Source organism: Aspergillus pseudodeflectus (assembly GCF_044049435.1).
Source record: "Aspergillus pseudodeflectus strain CBS 756.74 chromosome Unknown BJX68scaffold_4, whole genome shotgun sequence".
Lineage (NCBI taxonomy): Eukaryota > Fungi > Ascomycota > Eurotiomycetes > Eurotiales > Aspergillaceae > Aspergillus > Aspergillus pseudodeflectus.
The window spans coordinates 79,974-94,581 of NW_027263780.1; the positions used below are offsets into that span (position 1 = coordinate 79,974).

The following is a 14,608-nucleotide window of genomic DNA, read 5'->3' on the forward strand; positions in this document are numbered from 1 at the left end:
TCATTAGCTCTCGTGACGTTGGACAGGGTGAATCCACAGCTACATAAGGGCCCTGGACGAGCTGCCATCTTACCCCGTGCGCCGCTCTTTTCCCCAATTCTTCGTCTCTCGGATTTGGCCTGTGCAGCAACCTCTTGAGCCTACCTTCCACTCCCTCACATCAAGAATGGGCCTAGGAGCGTTTCTAAAAACCGGCTCTGGGTTAAGGGTCGACAATAGCAAGACTACCTCTGCTGCGAACCTCACCCTGCGGCAAAGTCTATGGCCCCTTATACTTGTCACCATACTTTTTTTTCTCTGGGTATGGAACAAGCCCATGAGAGCATATTCAATGCGCGTTGCTCATGCACTATAGGGCTTTGCCTACGGCTTGCTTGATACTCTAAACAAGCATTTCCAAATCACCCTCCATATTACAAAGACACGTTCATCCGGTCTACAGGCTGCTTACTTCGGGTGCGTGCTGTCTTGGGCTTTTTAGACGATGCTTAGAGCGCATCGCGCTGATATCTGATTGCAGCGCCTACCCACTTGCCTCCCTGGGCTACGCGAACTGGTTACTTCGTCACTATGGATACAAAACCGTTTTCATCTTTGGACTAGTCCTTTACGGTATCGGCGCACTCTGCATGTGGCCTGCTGGTTTGAACCGCTCATTCGGAGGCTTTTGCGCTGCTACATTTGTCATTGGCTCCGGTCTGGGGTCTCTCGAAACAGCCGCCAATCCATATCTTGCTGGTAAGACCGGGTATCCTCCAGACGCCTGCAATGCCAGCTAAACAGACATTTAGTTTGCGGCCCGCCAAAGTACGCTGAGATCCGAATTAACCTGGCTCAAGCGTTCAACGGAATTGGCACAGTCGTTGCACCTGCTCTAGCCTCGTATGTTTTCTTTACGGAGACTGAGGACGATGTCGACTCGCTTAAGCGCGTTCAATGGGTATACCTTGCCATCGGTATCTTTGTCTTTTGTCTGGCCGTGGTATTCTTCTTTTCGACGATTCCTGAAGTCACGGACGAAGACATGGCATTCCAAGTCGCGGCCACTCACGTTGACGAACAGGAGAAACCGTTCTGGAAACACTATAAGCTATTCCATGCCACACTTGCGCAGTTCACCTACACGGGTGCTCAAGGTAACCCTCTTTCGACGCTGAGAACCGATCAATTACTGATATCGAGGTAGTTGCCATTGCATCGTTCTTCATCAATTACGCTACCGAAACATGGCCTGGCACAAAGAACTCTACAGCCTCCAAGTATCTCGCCGGAGCCCAAGCCGCCTTTACTGTCGGTCGTTTCCTCGGTGCCTTCCTGATGAAGTATATCAGACCGCGCTGGGTCTTCCTCGTCTACCTCTCATGCGTAGTAGCCTTTTGTGCTGCCGCCACGACGCAGCGCAACGAATCCGGAATAGGTATTTAATCCTTAGCCCTACGTTTCTAGAACCCATCGCCCCTTCTTCTCCGTCCTCAGACCCAACTAAGCCTTATGTTAGCAATGCTCTTCCTTACCCTCTTCTTCGAATCCGTCTGCTTCCCAACAATCGTCGCTCTCGGCATCCGCGGCCTCGGCCGCCACTACAAGCGCGGGTCGGGCTTCATCGTTGGCGGCGTCAGCGGCGGCGCTGCAGTCCCGCCCATTCTAGCGCACGTCGCTGACCAGCGCAACGATACGGGGTTCGCGTTTATCGTCCCGACGATGTTCATGGTTGTCGCGTGGACGTATGCGGTTGCGGTGAATTTTGTGCCGTCGTATCGGGATACGGTTGATAAGGTTGCGGAGAGCGAAATTGGGCTCAGGAGTGGGGGTGATGGTGATGGGCCGAAGGACGTCGAGGCGCTGGGTGAGGTTGAGAAGGTCGAGGCTATGCATATTCGGTAGGGATAGCCGTGCAATTATATAAGTTTAGACCTAGGGTATGCCCAAGTGGCTGCACTCGACCTCGATGAGTGATGCTTGAAAGGTGTATAGCCCAGAACTTTCCATCTTATACATTCATTCTCTATGATACAGTAGCGGGAATAGATACACCGAGGATGCGGATAAAAGTAACGCGCAAGAAGGAGGCAGAAAAGAGGTAAGAGGTGCTCGGATCAAGAAGAAGGTTGCGCCGTCAACTTCTGCAAAATCGGCGCTGGCGTATGCTCCTTCATGTACCTCTCGATAAACGCGTCTGTCGCGGGGCTAAGATGTGCCTTTAGCGTTCCGTTCTTCCTCTGTGAATTAAGAATCTTCTCCCTCTCAAGGTGTTGGGCCCTGAGTTGCTCCTTTGGCGTCATGTAGCTCTTTTGTATGTACTCTTTCTTCAAATCCTCGACGTGCTTCTTCGCCACGTATTCGGGGTCGTGTCGTGTACGGTATTTGGAGTATTTGTTTCTCAACTCGTCAAGAACGCTAGAAGGGAAGGGTGCGTTTCGCAGCGAGGGCACCCAGGTTGGTGTCTCGACTTCCATACGGAGGGTGTCCAAGGGCTCGTCTTTGAGGTTTGCCGGGTCTGGCCGCGGCCAGGGGATCTCAATGTTCTCGCCGGCGATGTAGCGGGTGTGTTTGGGGATGTCGAGGCCGTGTTCCCGCTCGAGGTAGGGTGCACCGGCAGTTACGTGCTCAACTAGGACGTCGCGGGTTTGACCTGTTACTGGGTCGTCGAGGGCGACAACGAGACGGACGTCGTCGATGGGGATGGGGAGGGGGATGGTTTGGAAGGAGGACGTGTTGCCGTATTGCTCGCTGAGCCACTCGGGGAAGTGAACATCGGACTGTAGTCATATCATTAATATCCTCGCTGTGAAGGTGGTCGGCACGAAAGGAGAGTAACATACCATATTGAGATCCTTGACGGTAACAGTCTCATTCTCGGGATCAACCCGAACAATCTCATTGATCTGCCCCTTATCCCTGCCCTTCATGATACAAACACGATCCCCTGGAGCAAGATTGATAAACTTCCTCCGTAGATGCTTTGGAATGGCCGGCGGCTTCATCGCATAGGGATTCAGCGCCCCGAAACTCTGCCCAGCAAGCCCTGCATCCCGCTGCGGCGCAAGCGGTCCCCGCATCCAATCCTCGCGGCGCCGTAGACGTTCAGCGCGGACATTGTCAATTTCGATCCGGTTAAAGGCGAACCGTTGGCGCAGGCTGTCCTTGAGGTCTTCGCGTCGAGCCTGCTTGTTTGCGAGAATCGCCTTTCGCTTAGCCTGATTGCGGGCGAGCGCGGTCCGGCGAATGACTTTCTGCATTTTGAAGCAGACGAGGCCCGGCAATGGCGTGTGTGGTTGGGTGTGCTGCGTCAGTTGATGCTCGTGGTTTGGGGATATTCGCGAGGGAAAATTGCGGACTGGGAGGTCACGTGTGTGCTCGTCGGCGGAGGTTCGGAGACCAGAACTAGGTCATGTCAACAACTGCCTAAGCTCAGAGCCTCTAAAGTTGCTGGGAGAGAGAATCAGTTTATCGTGAGTCGACAGCGCTGGTCCATTCCACTTCTTCTACGAATTTTAGTAGTGTAGTGTGTCTCTAGGGAACTACGTCGTGCCATAAAACATACAACAAAACATACTCTGTACAGAAAAAGCTACCATCATGAGTTTCTTTTAAAGACCTCTCAGGATACTGATACCGTTGTACACAAAATCCGCACCTCCTCTAAGAACAGCTCCTCATCCTGTGTCCCAGAGATCCGTGCAGTGACCCACCGTAATGGAAGGGCCAAGTCAGTCAAATAGCGCCAGATACTGCGTAAGCTCCTCTGCTGGCTTGCTGCACTCCAGGCTGGATCTGACGGTTCCTCCTTGGGAGCCTTGCAGCCTCGCAGCGAGCTGTGTCGTATTATCGGATAGAAATGACTGTTTGTCGACAACACGTGTTCGACCATGGAATGCCTGAAGCTGAAGCTGGATTCCGTTGTCCGAAAGAAAAGGTAAGAGAAAGTCAGCAGTATGGAGGTGACGTTTGCAAGGCCATGTAAAGGTACTCCTGTCTGATAGTGTGGATTTATGGGGTCTTAGTTTGTTTCTATATTTGCGGTTCCAGACCCCAGTACGGAGTACGTACACTATTCCTCAAAAGCACGTATTTTTGTCCATGAGAGATAGGGGTATAGATACTTGCACCGCCACGTAATTTTCCCAAGAGATTATCTCTGCTCTGCATGGATTGGGATTACAGGAATGCCTTGGAGCTTAAGAACGCCTAACGCCTCGTCGGAAACGACAAGGCTTCTTGTGGGAGGGAATATGGTTCAGCAGCTCGAATGGCCTAGGAAAAATGGAAGTGAGTTTCTGTCAGCTCGAAATCGGCTTCTGGTCAGAACTGGTCAGAAACGTATCAGAGGAAGGTGAAATGCAGATTCGACTTCACTCCATGAATCTGTTGGGGACATCTGTCATACAGCGAACGGCGCCGGCGAGGTTCTACATGGATAATTGGCTGCGAGCCAAACAGCGCAGTCGGCGGGGCTGACAAGTTCAAAGCCATAAGGGAGGGCGCAGCCTATGGCACATATCAAAGTTCAAGCGAGAGGTTTCCGGAAGCTGCCCCAAAACATGGGGCGCACTGAGATCTTTTAAGCTTCTGCCATTGGCACGATGGAGAGCAAGACTTGGCCATGGCATCGACGTCCTGGTAGGAGCATTTAAAGCCAAATCAACATGCATGGTTCGGTTTTAATGAGTGGGCGAAAACAGAATTGTCTGCCGTTGTTGAGTTCGGGTTATGCTGGCTGCGCCTATAAAATGCTCGTCCGGCTGGGCTACGAAGAAGCTCAAGCGACCAGCCAGGTTGAGCTCAAACGCTCTTCTGGGGTGGTCTCAAGCTCGACAGAATCCCTGATGCCAGGCTCGAGAGGCTTTCATGATATCTGGGGAAGCTCTAATCACAAAGAGAGAGGATAGCATCGTCCACATATCTGAAACCTGAGCTGTCTCATTTTACAAAGAGCGCTGAGAAAGGCTGGTATGGACGGAATGACTACGCCACAGTGGCTTGTCGCCTAGGCACCAGGCAACAGGAAAAAGGGGAACGAGACGCTGAATTAACTTATTTCAGGAGAGGGAGACGTTTGAAGACACGAAGGATGAGGTTATCCTTCATCGCGAACGATTTTCTGTGAATCAGAACCTTGAAGTAATTCGGTTGCTGGGGGAGATTTCATCATTTAAGAGGAACACAGCCACATAGCTGCTGCGCCACGTAACAGTGCCGTTTCGGAGTCTAGAAAGACAATATTCGAGTAATAATTTTCTTTCTTTTTTTTTTTTCAGGTTACTTAGTCAACCTTGGAAGAGCTGCTAAACTCGATAAGGGGTCAAACAAATTGAGTGCCGATAAACTGTGGTCGGTCGTCCACACCTTACCCAGCGCTGCTTAGGGACACCACTAACCGCCTCTTCCCAGTGTCCACTCCTCCTCCTCACTCTCACTCTCCCATTTATCAAGCATCCTCTGTCCTCGTCATCCTCGTTCCCCTGGGACTTTTCTTTGACTGATTTCCAGTTTTCTTCCATCTTTCTTCGTCAAATCTTCTCTCTACCAACTCCCTATCTTAATCCGCGCCGTTGCGCCTGCTTCTTGCACCGTACGTCTAACCCTTTTCCCTCGGACGTCTGACTTGTCCCTTTCTCAACCGTCAACAATCATCCACCATCCATCCATCCACACCTCACGAGCCTCATCACCTTTTACCACTGCCGACTCTATCATCATAACCATCGTCGACAAGTCGATTTATTTCTTCTTTTTCAGTCAGCTAATTTTCTTGCTTTCAAGATGGCTGAGATCCGCCGCAAGCTTGTCATCGTTGGCGATGGTGCCTGCGGTAAGACTTGTCTGTTGATGTAAGTTCTTTCTCCTTCGCCCTCTCGAAGCAAGGCCTAAAACTGTCCATCAACTAACTATTTTATCTTGCAGTGTGTTCTCCAAGGGCACTTTCCCTGAGGTTAGCTCCCGTCGTCACCCGTCCGCCATCGAATCCGGCTATTGACTTGCGTGATCCGTTCCTGATCTAACATCAACCCTCTTAGGTCTACGTTCCCACCGTCTTTGAGAACTACGTTGCCGATGTTGAGGTTGATGGCAAGCACGTTGAGCTTGCTCTTTGGGATACGGCTGGTCAGGAAGATTACGACCGTCTCCGCCCTCTCTCCTACCCCGACTCCCATGTCATCCTGATTTGCTTCGCTGTGGACTCACCGGACTCGCTCGACAACGTTCAGGAGAAGGTGAGGCTCTTTTAACACCAAATTTTGCGTCGGGCGCAGCTAATCCAACGTGCAGTGGATCTCTGAAGTTCTTCACTTCTGCCAAGGTCTCCCTATCATCCTCGTCGGATGCAAGAAGGATCTCCGTCATGACCCCAAGACAATCGAGGAGCTCACCAAGACCTCTCAAAAGCCCGTTGCCCCCGAGCAGGTATGTTCTACCTTGCCGAGGCACTAATACAAACTTGGGACGCTAACACTTTTCCAGGGTGAGGAAGTTCGCAAGAAGATCGGTGCCTACAAGTACCTCGAGTGCTCTGCGCGAACCAACGAGGGTGTTCGCGAGGTCTTCGAGGCTGCCACCCGCGCTGCCCTCCTGACCAAGACCCACAAGAGCAAGAAGAAGTGCCGCATTCTGTAAACTAGTCTATTCCCCCCACCTTCGCAGCAGGTCTTTTTACGCGGAGATTATACGAACGGATAAGCGTCTCGAATATTTGACTGTTCATGTTTTCTTATCTTACAAGGGGCGAGGGATTTCCGTTGGTGCTTGCGTGAGTGTGCCAAGATCCGCACGATGCGATGGTTAATATCCAGTCGGGCGCATGAGCATCATGGGATTATCTGGCTATGCTGTTGGTCGACTTTCTTGTTTTGCAGAGTTTTCTTCTAGGGAGGCGTTGTCATAACCTTGTGGGTTTTTCATTTTCTCTTTACCCGTTCTCCATAGCCCCCTCGGGGCGGCTCGATTCTGTATGGCGAGAGGTCTCCTGACAGAGGATCTGGTCTACATTACTTGACAAAGGTGTGTAGACCGGCATCTGGGCAACTGGGGATGGCATCTCGCATAGACTCCCAGCGAACAAGCCTGGAGGGAGTGATCAAGCAAGTTGGAATTTCGTGATCTGGTAGAAATTCCTCTCCCGTTCGGCAAACTCCAATTCCCTCTATTGTTGTTTCTTTTCTTACTTCTTTTGGTTAAAGAGAATGCATGGAATTTGTCTCCTGTTCTCGGGTTCTTCTAATGCTCTAGTCTCCAGCCAGTCTTGACTCTAGTGCCTTGAAGCCCACAGACAGCCTCGCAGAGTTCATAAAGGATGCCAATCAGTGCACAGGAAATCGTATCAATTTAATCACCTGTCTTCAGCATTATTTGTACAGAGCTTATGCCTATATGTAGTGTTACACTGATGCTTATAGCTCTTTAGTAGGGTCTATCTAATCCATTGTGGTTGAGCATACCTAGATACAATCATGCATATGCAGACACCCACCAAACATGTAAAATCAGATACCATCTATCTATTCAAACTAAGCAAACTCTCAATATACCTCCGCGCATCTAGACCCAACCCCTCGACCAGCTTACCGGGCCCCGTATCCATCCGCAAACTCTGTAATGACCCCGGCGACGACGCGCCGCCAAGGTCCCTAAAGAAGCGCGCGCCACTGCCGCCGCCAATACTACTTGTGTTACGGGCGTGGCCCAAAGCAGAAGAAGCGGCGTGATCGCTTGCTTGTCGAATGATGAAGGCTTCCTGATGTTTCTGTTTGAGGTTGGATTCGAGATCTGGATTGGCTTGAGAAGGCGGATACGAAACGCGGACCCAGACGATCCACCACCCGCGGCTGGTTTTGCAAGTTCGTTCAAGTTCGAGGGGGCGGGAGCGTGTTTCGATGTAGGTCGTGAGGAGGCGGTGGTGGATGCTTATTGCTTCGACTCGGGAGAGGGCTGAGGGGTCTTGGACCTGGGAGCGTTGAGGTTGGATTTGGGAGATGAGGTCTGGGATGTTTGGGATAGAGGAGCGGATCGTGAGGTTGTGTGGCTCGTAGACGAGGTCGTAAATGGGTTGGTTTTGCTGCTGCGGTTTGGGGATGGATTCTGGGGTGTGAGAGATGCGGGATGCTGCTGTTGATGGGGAGGTGGATATGCTTAGAGGCTTTTGCAGAGGGCCAAGTTGATGATGGATGCGATGGTAGAGGGAGGGGTCTAAGAGACCGGGTGTCGATGTGTCGAAGAGGAAGGTGTATATGAATGGTCGGTGCTGTCGTCGTTAGTTATGGGTGTTTTGAGGAGGGGGTGAGAACTTACTACGTATACTACAATCTGGAGCTGAACAGAGGCTAGAAGTCATAGAAATCAGCCATGAGGATCCATACTGCCCTGCATATGAGCTTACCTGTGGATTCTTGCTGAAGAGTCGCCAAATGGACATGTATAGTCCGCTTGGCTATTTTCTCGTTTGATCTCGCAGAGTCTGTTGGGTCGGTTTCTTCCAGGATAATATCCGGACTTGTCATGTTGTCTTGTAATCCAATAATGTACCTGCCACGGTTGCGATATCGCGGTTGATTGTTTGCCATTGGGGCTTCGCTGCCTATATCATTTGAGCCATCTCCACCCTTCGGCGGCTCAACTTGAGGGCGTGGGCTAGACGACCCGGAAGAGAAACCCCAGGACGAGCCATAACCGAGAGTAAGATACTTCACGAATGTCTCTGTCCCCGTCGCCATCCACTCACTAGCCTTATCACCTAGGCCCTGGTAGCTCTCATCGTTGGTGTGCTCTTTTGATTTCCTTTCGGGGCCATCTGGAGGAGGCGGAGGTGACGGTGTTCCTGTAACAAGTGGTCGCGGGATACCTGGGGAAAATGGGCGATCAGGAACAGCACTTTGGGAGGTATCGGAAGGAGCAGATGGTTCTTTATTAGTCTTTTTAGTCGTCCTACCACGCTGCCGCGCCCTTCGTTTCCAACGCCGTGGGGATGTTGGGTCCTCGCCGACACCATACGCATCTGGGCCATATCGATATATCCATTCTACCCACTGGGATATGGATACAAGAGACTGTCGCTCAATTGCTCCCACACCTGAGAATACGACTCCATCTGAAGGTCGTGGATAAGCATCAGAGCCAAGCCATCGGTCCTCGGCGGCGCCTTCTGGTTCGCTTGTCGTTTGAGAATCGTGCGTGGATTCATATGGATCACCAAACCGAGATACGACCAAATCCACAAGTCCATCTGTTCTCGAAACAAAGTCTTCAAGCACCTCCCGTTCTCCGGAACCCCACTCTTCTTCGCCTACCCCAACCCCGAGCTCTCCTCCTGCAGAGAGCTTTACTCCATTATAGATTTCGACAGCAGGATTTCCGAAAAGGAGAACGTCCCAGTTCCACGCAAACTTGAGCCAGAAATTCTCGAGAAAGGTACAGAGTGTGGACCTGCCAGCACTCTTGTATAGGGCATCAAGACTCGGCGAATGGTGTAGGAGGAATATTGAATGCGCTCGACGGAGCTGTTGGATGAGCAGCTGCGGGGGAGTCAACTCCCGCGAGGAGTAGTTAAATACAGGCTCTTTAGACTCCTTCTGCGAGGAGGATCCATTGTTAGAGCCAACCGGCAGCCGGGTCAGGTCGACAGACTATAAATCTCTCAGCAGCCGTTTCAGATAGTCGCCCCAAGGGGTGGGATGCATACTGCTAGAATCCACCAATCCCTCTCTAACTCATGCAGAACAATCTGCGACCTTTCCGTCTCTATGTAATCAACGGCCTTCCCCTCTGAGAAATTCCTATATACCTTAGCATTCGCCCTCTTATATTGGCGAGTAGCGCAGTTCCCACCTCGCAAAGCTCACCATGCCCTGCGCCAGGCCTATCTGGCGCAACCTTTCATTCCAGATCCCATTATCTTCCTGGCCCTCATTCGTAGCAGTTAAACTATCTTGTCGTCGTGAGAGATCGGGCCTTGAGGTGTAGAAAACCACCTGCTCTCGGATCGTCTCGTCCGTGGTTCCCAGCTGTGGATTGTAGATAGCGAGGAACGAAAGCTGCGCGGGGATTACCGAAGAAGAGTCGCCCTCCGGCATGGCATCGTAGTAGGCGAGTCCAGCTCACAATGTCGCAGCAAGATGTTGTTTAGGTTGACGCTGATCCCCGCGATTCGGCTTGAGGGACGGTACGTGGTGACATCACGTGGTGGGTTAGATTGTCCATCGGGGATCGGTAGCTTCACCACTAGTCCAGGGAGTTGTATGAGGAGTGCAAACGCGATGTTTCTTCCAAGAGGCCCTGGGCTGCTCTGCTCGTTGCGACAGACTCGTTTATTCCCCTCATTTACAACCAGATCCCTGTCCACAAAGGCCTACGACCCCCTCCGAATACTGTTTTGCGGATCCGACCAGCTAAGCATAGCTTCGCTGAGAGCTCTTCACGCCGAGCATGTGAAGCGCCCTGACCGCATCGCATCGATTGATGTCGTTTGCAGACCTGCCAAAAGGGTAGGAAGAGGCTTGAAGCAAATACGCGAAGGTGATTAGCACGAGGAGGTCCATACGAGCTGCCGCATCTGATGTCGTCGTTTACCAGTCCCGATCAAAGCTGTCGCAACTGAATTGTCACTACAAATACACGAGATCGACACCTTTACAGGCTGGAAGGTAGGAACACTAACTTTGCCTGATCATTCACATCAATCCATATTCACTGTTTCAGCCCCCAGTTTTCCCAGACGGGCCCATCAACCTCATAATTGCCGTCTCGTTCGGTCTGTTTGTGCCTCCGCGAATTCTCAATGGCGCCAAATATGGTGGTCTCAATGTCCATCCCTCGATACTTCCAAAGTATGTCTATGCAGTATATCTGAGCGAATTTTCCAAGCTCACGTACGGGTTTCATAGCTTCCGTGGCCCTGCACCCCTCCATTATACTCTTCTAGCTGGCAAAACCACCACTGGAGTCACCCTTCAGACGCTGCATCTTCAACACTTCGACCACGGGGCAATCGTTGCGCAAACACCTCCTCCAGGATTTGAGATACCAAACCCCGATTCGTGTACTGTTCCACAGCTCCTAGACCTCGTTGCCCCGAAGGGCGCTGAGATGCTGGTTGAAAGCATACAGAAAGGGTCTTTTGTCCCCCCTGTTGAGGACGCAGGCTGGCATTCGCCTGACGAGAAACATAACCTTACCCATGCGGCTAAGATAAGAACGGAAGATAGGCACATTGACTGGGCCAATTGGACCTACACGGACATTAGCAGACGGCATAGGGTACTGGGACCGCTGTGGAGCAAGTCCCTCGTTGTCAGCGACAGCTCTGGCCCCAACCCAATATTCCAACAACGAAGAGTCATCTTCACTAAATTTGAAGAGGCAAAACCGCTTAAGGGAAGCGAGGCATTTGCCTTGGTTCCGGGGCTACCGTTCGTAGATGGCGAGCATACAGTCAGGCACGATTCTGGGCAGGGGGTATATGTTTATACACGAGACGGAACGCTGATCAAAGTCCATCAAATGAAAGTGGAAGCGCAGCAAAATGCACCTGCTCTCAGGGCTGCTTTAAAGGCTCGCATGATAGGCAGCCGCACTTTCTCTTCACACGATGCTTCATTTGCCCCCTTCCACAATCCTCTTTGCTGAAAAATGAAAGAGGAATTCGGTCTATTTCTACCTACGGCCAACGACCATTTTCAGCCGGGACTCCTCGCGTCCACCAGGTCATGATACACGACGAAATCGATACAGAAGGGCTTAGAAGTTCATGGCAAAGCCCGAATCTGCAAGATTAGCTTTGATCCAGGTAAGATGATTCAGGAGTACCTACCGACTTGGAATGCTTGCCCAGTCATCGATGAGTTCTTGGCCAACGTGATGTATGCATCAGCCGTGTCCTCGACCTCGGGCTAGTCGTGCGTGAAAGTGATCAGCATTAACCTTCACTGGAGACGGCAGGATTTCATACCACAGTGTTTAGGGGCGCCTTGGCTTTATAAAGCTCGATCTTTTCCTTGGGAAATCGCAGACCCTGCGTTTGTTTAGCTTCGTCTTTTCCATGCAGAAAGACTTGAGGACGTACCCATTCTGTCAGAAGAAGACCTGGAAGAACCGCATTTATTCGGACCTTATTTCCCTGAGTCTGCGCTAGACACTTGACCAAATGCAAGCCTGCCTTTTCTCAGTCACTTTCACGCATACCTTACACCAGTGACACCTACCTGCAGCCTTTGTCACTGAATATGGCAAACTACTCCCTGTAGACGAAACAGCCTAAAAAAATCGCTCAGCAGTTTTCCCACCTACCTTCAGGAAGACTACTCACTGCGGCCGACGAAGTAAGGAGGAAAACACCACCGTCAGGGTTGGCTCTGAATGTTGGCAATGCTGTTTTGAAGAGCCACAGGTGCCCTTTTACGTTGGCAGTCCAGCACTACAACATCAGTCAGTCTCCGCAAACATGTTGATTTCCGGCAATCCCTTTCACATACCTTATCCCAATCCTCATCGTCCATGGCATCCAGATCATTAAAGACAGTAATCTTGGTCCAGCCCTTCTCACGAATTAGATATATTTCGCGCAGGTTCAGGCTGAAGCCAACTCACAGCGTTCGAAACCAGTACATCCAGCCCGCCGAGCTGTTCAATCGTCGTCCGAACCATGGTCTCGCAATCGCTTTTTACACTCGCATCCTGCACCGAACAAACATCGTATCAGCCACTGGCACAACCCGTACACATAAAAGACAACACATACACCCTGGATCGTGATCGCCTTGACGTTGTGCTGAGCCTGGATATCGGAGGCTATCTTCTCCGCAGCTTCTTTGCTGGAGAAGTAATTGATCGCAACATTGCAGCCCTCCGCTGCGAACTTCTGGGCGACGAGAGCGCCTAGTCCTCTAAAGCACGAGCAAAAGGTCGATATTAGCAATCATGCCCCAAAATACACCAAGCCTAATGAGATTTGAATTGGGTTCGCGTACCTTGATCCTGCAGTAACAAGGACATTGCGGTTCTGCAGTGAGTATGGCATAATGTAGGTAAAGAACCAAACAATCCAAGCAAGCACGAATATTCAATAGCCACTGCTAAAAAGGGTGGCTTTCTATATGGTTGCGAAGAAGGGGGGAGAGGATAGGGCGGGGTAGTAAATAGTGGTTTTTGGAGCTGTGTTGGGGTCAGCACATGTAAGCTGTTACACGGACGGCGAGCGAACTCACCAACGTGCTTTCTGTTTGGGTAGATAAATGAAACTCAAATGATTAGAGCAAGCTACGTATATGTCGGAGCGGCCGCAGCTCAACGGGGTTTCCGACGCCGCCGGCCTGCCTCTCAATCTCAGTATGGGAAATGAGGGGCATGGGGTAAACCTCGGCTGCGGAGAAGGCCCATGACTCGTCACTCCATCCCCATTATTATGGAGAACTACGATCAAATGCATAGCTGACGAGCATTAATCCCCATTCGAGTGCTGTGCGAACAGACTGCCCATAAAGGTACAAGGAGTACATGCTTGGTGACAGCTACAGTAGAGATTCAATCTACTAAAAACCCGACATATTCAGCCTTCTTCACCCCCCACAATGCCTTCTTTCCCTCCAAGGCAGGCCACTGAACAAGAAACCTGTCCGCAAACGGTAACAGGATCTTGCCTGACAGACTCAGCGTCGTGACTCTCGCCCAAGATTCCACAAAAATTGTCCGGAGTCGGAACACCCCCGAGTGCGGAGTCGTTCCGTCCGCTGCTGGGCCAGCCATGGATCTCGGGTGCGAATGCAGTCTCTGGGGGGATAAGAAGCTCGAGAACGAATGGTACAAACGTAAGAGTCTGGCGGCTAGAATGATGCAGACAGCTATCGCGGGGCCATTAGTAAGGATGATGTCTGGGTAAGGCACGGGGAGGAGATCCGCTGGCCAGGATTGTTGATCTGGATGGACTCCGCGCAGGACGAGGAGGCAGGAGTAGAAGGACTGAATCGTCGAGAAGGGCGCTGTAAGGTAGGATTGGTGCACTCTGCGGGCGCGAGGAACCGTGACTATGTTGTAGGATTGTGGTTCTGCGCCGCGGTCGACGAGGGTAGACTCGAACTCAGCTGCCTTTGTTGCGCTAAAGTTGTCGCCGGAGCTTACGACGTAGGTGCGGTTGGTATATTTAGCCGGGTCGAGCTTGATGTGCCGGAGCATGGAGAACATCTCGGCTGTATGGCCGCCACTACCCAGGACGATGAGCAGGTGAACGCGGGAGTGCTGGGAGCGCCATTTTGGAACTGGCGTTTTCTGCGAGGCAGCATGAGTGAGGAGGCACTGGGCGGTTTTCTGTATTAGTTGGGATTCTCGTTGCTGTGAAGAGATGGCGGTACCAGGATAGCTGTCATAAAACCAAATAAACCACAGAAGAGGAACCAGGCAAGAATGCCACCGAGGGGAGACTCCATAAGTGCCATCGGGGCCACGTTCACGAATGGGCTGTCAGGTGGGAGGTCGGATGAAACGAGAGGTTGTATGCATCATGGAAGAAGGTCGGACATGACTACGTTGCTAGGTCGACTCCCGAGACAATACATCCGCCGAGGAGTAATTGAGAGCAGATACTAAAAATCGAGGATCTGAACCAAATCTGGGGTTATGGTGAATG

The 14,608-nt window shown here is 51.4% G+C and overlaps 7 protein-coding genes across 7 annotated transcripts; 3 read left to right on the plus strand and 4 right to left on the minus strand.

Moving 5' to 3' along the window:
• The first annotated feature begins 24 nt into the window (after nucleotides 1-24).
• On the plus strand, nucleotides 25-1,990 carry BJX68DRAFT_139494 (putative l-fucose permease). The gene is made up of 6 exons (XM_071036441.1): nucleotides 25-301; nucleotides 356-456; nucleotides 521-738; nucleotides 792-1,136; nucleotides 1,187-1,417; nucleotides 1,499-1,990. The coding sequence occupies exons 1-6, from the start codon at nucleotides 167-169 to the stop codon at nucleotides 1,882-1,884; spliced, it is 1,416 nt and encodes a 471-aa protein (XP_070903622.1). The 5' UTR covers nucleotides 25-166; the 3' UTR covers nucleotides 1,885-1,990.
• BJX68DRAFT_226970 (mitochondrial 54S ribosomal protein uL24m) lies at nucleotides 1,449-3,362 on the minus strand. The gene is made up of 2 exons (XM_071038582.1): nucleotides 2,823-3,362; nucleotides 1,449-2,759 (listed from the first exon to the last, which is right to left on the minus strand). Exons 1-2 carry the CDS (start codon nucleotides 3,237-3,239, stop codon nucleotides 2,097-2,099), a joined length of 1,080 nt encoding a protein of 359 aa, XP_070903623.1. The 5' UTR covers nucleotides 3,240-3,362; the 3' UTR covers nucleotides 1,449-2,096.
• A 2,401-nt stretch (nucleotides 3,363-5,763) lies between these two features.
• rho1 (Rho family GTPase RHO1) lies at nucleotides 5,764-6,615 on the plus strand (the record flags this gene model as incomplete). The annotated part of the gene is made up of 5 exons (XM_071042586.1): nucleotides 5,764-5,831; nucleotides 5,905-5,932; nucleotides 6,018-6,215; nucleotides 6,271-6,405; nucleotides 6,463-6,615. The coding sequence occupies 5 exons, from the start codon at nucleotides 5,764-5,766 to the stop codon at nucleotides 6,613-6,615; spliced, it is 582 nt and encodes a 193-aa protein (XP_070903624.1).
• Nucleotides 6,616-7,492: 877 nt separating this feature from the next.
• BJX68DRAFT_262208 (uncharacterized protein) lies at nucleotides 7,493-10,064 on the minus strand (the record flags this gene model as incomplete). Its single annotated transcript, XM_071044387.1, has 5 exons — nucleotides 7,493-8,239; nucleotides 8,287-8,318; nucleotides 8,375-9,617; nucleotides 9,674-9,767; nucleotides 9,820-10,064. 5 exons carry the CDS (start codon nucleotides 10,062-10,064, stop codon nucleotides 7,493-7,495), a joined length of 2,361 nt encoding a protein of 786 aa, XP_070903625.1.
• Nucleotides 10,065-10,247: 183 nt separating this feature from the next.
• BJX68DRAFT_252572 (methionyl-tRNA formyltransferase) lies at nucleotides 10,248-11,616 on the plus strand (the record flags this gene model as incomplete). The annotated part of the gene is made up of 4 exons (XM_071042587.1): nucleotides 10,248-10,506; nucleotides 10,564-10,634; nucleotides 10,690-10,817; nucleotides 10,875-11,616. The coding sequence occupies 4 exons, from the start codon at nucleotides 10,248-10,250 to the stop codon at nucleotides 11,614-11,616; spliced, it is 1,200 nt and encodes a 399-aa protein (XP_070903626.1).
• A 55-nt stretch (nucleotides 11,617-11,671) lies between these two features.
• BJX68DRAFT_139881 (SDR family NAD(P)-dependent oxidoreductase) lies at nucleotides 11,672-13,267 on the minus strand. Its single transcript, XM_071036444.1, has 11 exons — nucleotides 13,194-13,267; nucleotides 12,957-13,140; nucleotides 12,728-12,872; nucleotides 12,577-12,663; nucleotides 12,462-12,524; nucleotides 12,296-12,403; nucleotides 12,192-12,243; nucleotides 12,053-12,141; nucleotides 11,939-12,001; nucleotides 11,801-11,879; nucleotides 11,672-11,753 (listed from the first exon to the last, which is right to left on the minus strand). The coding sequence occupies exons 2-11, from the start codon at nucleotides 13,004-13,006 to the stop codon at nucleotides 11,728-11,730; spliced, it is 762 nt and encodes a 253-aa protein (XP_070903627.1). The 5' UTR covers nucleotides 13,007-13,140; nucleotides 13,194-13,267; the 3' UTR covers nucleotides 11,672-11,727.
• Nucleotide 13,268: 1 nt separating this feature from the next.
• On the minus strand, nucleotides 13,269-14,521 carry BJX68DRAFT_139880 (glycosyltransferase family protein). Its single transcript, XM_071036443.1, has 2 exons — nucleotides 14,334-14,521; nucleotides 13,269-14,277 (listed from the first exon to the last, which is right to left on the minus strand). The coding sequence occupies exons 1-2, from the start codon at nucleotides 14,415-14,417 to the stop codon at nucleotides 13,510-13,512; spliced, it is 852 nt and encodes a 283-aa protein (XP_070903628.1). The 5' UTR covers nucleotides 14,418-14,521; the 3' UTR covers nucleotides 13,269-13,509.
• Between the last annotated feature and the right edge of the window lie 87 nt (nucleotides 14,522-14,608).